Below are 2,092 nucleotides of genomic sequence, written 5' to 3' on the forward strand. Positions count from 1 at the left end.
AACAAGCAGAAGAGATGCACGGAACCCCTCTCCTCCTCCTCCAACCCTTCCTGGCACCACAGGCGGACAGGAAGCAAGGCCACCGTCACCAGAAGCGCAGCCACAGTTTTAAGGTTCAGGCGCTGCCGGTCCAGGACAGTCACACGCAGCCATACTCGTACCACACGGTTTGCGGGTCCCCACCCGGCTCCGGGGACGCCGGCGTGCTCTTTGAGTTGTGCCCACGACTGAAGTGCTCAGGGGCCCGGCCCACGTGGGGAGCCAAGTCAGGCGACCTGCCCGGGCTCTTGGCAGGGAGTCCCTCGCTGTGGCCCTGTCCTGGGACCGCGTCGCCCTCTGAGAGGCTGAGCCCAGCCTGGACAGGGGTGACAGTGGCCACCTCCCCTGAGTGTTGTGGGGTTTGGGGCTTAGTCCTGGCGGCTGGGGCTGCAGCAGGTGAGAAATGCTGGAGCTGGGAGCTGCTGCTACCGCCACCTCCAGGGGCAATGGCCGGGGCCGTGGCAGACTGCTGCAGGGGAGCCAGCCTCTCCTCCTTCGGTGGAGCCAGTGAAAAGCGCCTCGTGTCCAGCGGCCGGCTTCGTGGGCCCAGGCCCTGACAGGAGCCACCAGCCTTTCCCACAAGAGGGGTCCGCTCCCGGGCCAGGCTGTGGGAGCTGGGGGGTGTGGGGCTTTGCAGGGCGTGGCTGCCTATTTCTCTGCTCCCCAAGGCCTCAGAACCCCCCGGCTTCTGAGGGCACTCCTGTTTGCAGACCTCTGGCCCGCTGGCCCGAAGAAGGTCGGCCGAGGCCAGGCTGAAGGCCCGGCTCAGGGATGCGCTCCGGCTGGCAGGCACGTGGGAGGCTGAGGGCACAGCAGCCGGCCGGGGTCTGCCCAGAGACAGGCTCTGGGGGGGCTGGGCCTGCCTCAGGGGGGCCGTGGGTGGGGCCTCGGCCTCAGCAGCTCTTAAGTTTGGCTTCACATACTGCCCTGGTTTCAGCAGCTTCCCCTCAGAGGTGTGGACAGCCATCTTGACGGTGGGGGCCACCAAGCTGGTTGGCATCTTGGCCCCCTCCTTCCTGGCAGGTGGTCCTGGCTGGCCTCCGATGGCTGGGAGATCACTGGCCTGTCTGAAGTAGTCACTTAGCAGGTCATCCCGGCAACTGGGAGTGTCCTACGGAGAGGAGAGGAAGCACTGAGCGGCAGGGCTGAGCCTTCCCACTGCCCAGGATGTGCCCTGTGCAGCCCACGCAGCCAGCACTGATGTTTCCTGCTCCTGCTCGGCCTCTTCATGGACTCACGTCACCCCCGCCACACTCACAGTCCCTGGGCGAGATGGTGTGTGTGTGGGGGGGCAGGTGGCAATACACAGATCACCGAGGAGAGAACCCACACATCACTCAGCAGCCCCCTAACTTTGTCAGCAAGAAAACAGACCTGGGGGGAACTGGCTTCCCCCACAACTCACCCATTTTATGGAAAGGTCAGGACTGGAAGCCTGACCACAGCCACCTGTTTCGATCTACTCATTTTTCCAGCAAGTTGACTGGCCGGACTGGACCTCCTTCCTCCTCAGACCACCATGCTCTGACGCATCGCATGGGCTTCACTTCGGGACACAGGGAAGATATGAGACCACCTCCCGCAACGCCAGAACCAACCGCACTCAAGTCCTTCCCTGCCACACACACCTTTCTCCTGATCTGAGGCTGGGGAGAGCGAGGTGCAACGGGGGTGGGTGGAAACGGGAGAGGCAGACCACCCAGGAAAACACGAAGCCGCACAGGGGGACAGCCCGCCCTGCCAAACTGTTCCCTTCAAGCAGCTGCAGCCGGGCTGGACGTCAGCTGGCCAGGGAACCACCCTGGGGGCAGGCAGAGTCACAGAGGCCAACGTCTGACCTGCTCTGCTAACTGCAGGCTTCTGCCAGCACCTCACAGCTGGGAGGAGCCAGGTGGAGGTGTTTCCTGAGGCAGGTGGGCGCCATAAGAGGAAAGGGAGTTCATGAGGACGATGAGAGGGGTCATGAGCTGACGGAGTCAGACCCTGGCCCACTGGGACCCGTGCCAGGGAACGTCAGTCTGCAGGACGGGTCAGCAGCTCAGGAGCCATCTGC

The 2,092-nt window shown here is 64.0% G+C and overlaps 1 protein-coding gene across 1 annotated transcript in view; it reads right to left on the reverse strand.

Moving 5' to 3' along the window:
* The window catches only part of CCDC88C (coiled-coil domain containing 88C), a gene marked incomplete at its 5' end in the record, with an annotated part of 121,079 nt that continues 118,987 nt past the window's right edge, over positions 1 to 2,092 (reverse strand). The window contains one exon of the mRNA XM_023538363.1: positions 1 to 1,150. Coding sequence (XP_023394131.1) covers positions 140 to 1,150 — 1,011 coding nt within the window. The remainder of the gene's footprint in view (positions 1,151 to 2,092) is intronic.

The sequence above is a fragment of the Pteropus vampyrus genome, unplaced genomic scaffold (genome assembly GCF_000151845.1).
Source record: "Pteropus vampyrus isolate Shadow unplaced genomic scaffold, Pvam_2.0 Scaffold219, whole genome shotgun sequence".
NCBI classification, from domain to species: domain Eukaryota; kingdom Metazoa; phylum Chordata; class Mammalia; order Chiroptera; family Pteropodidae; genus Pteropus; species Pteropus vampyrus.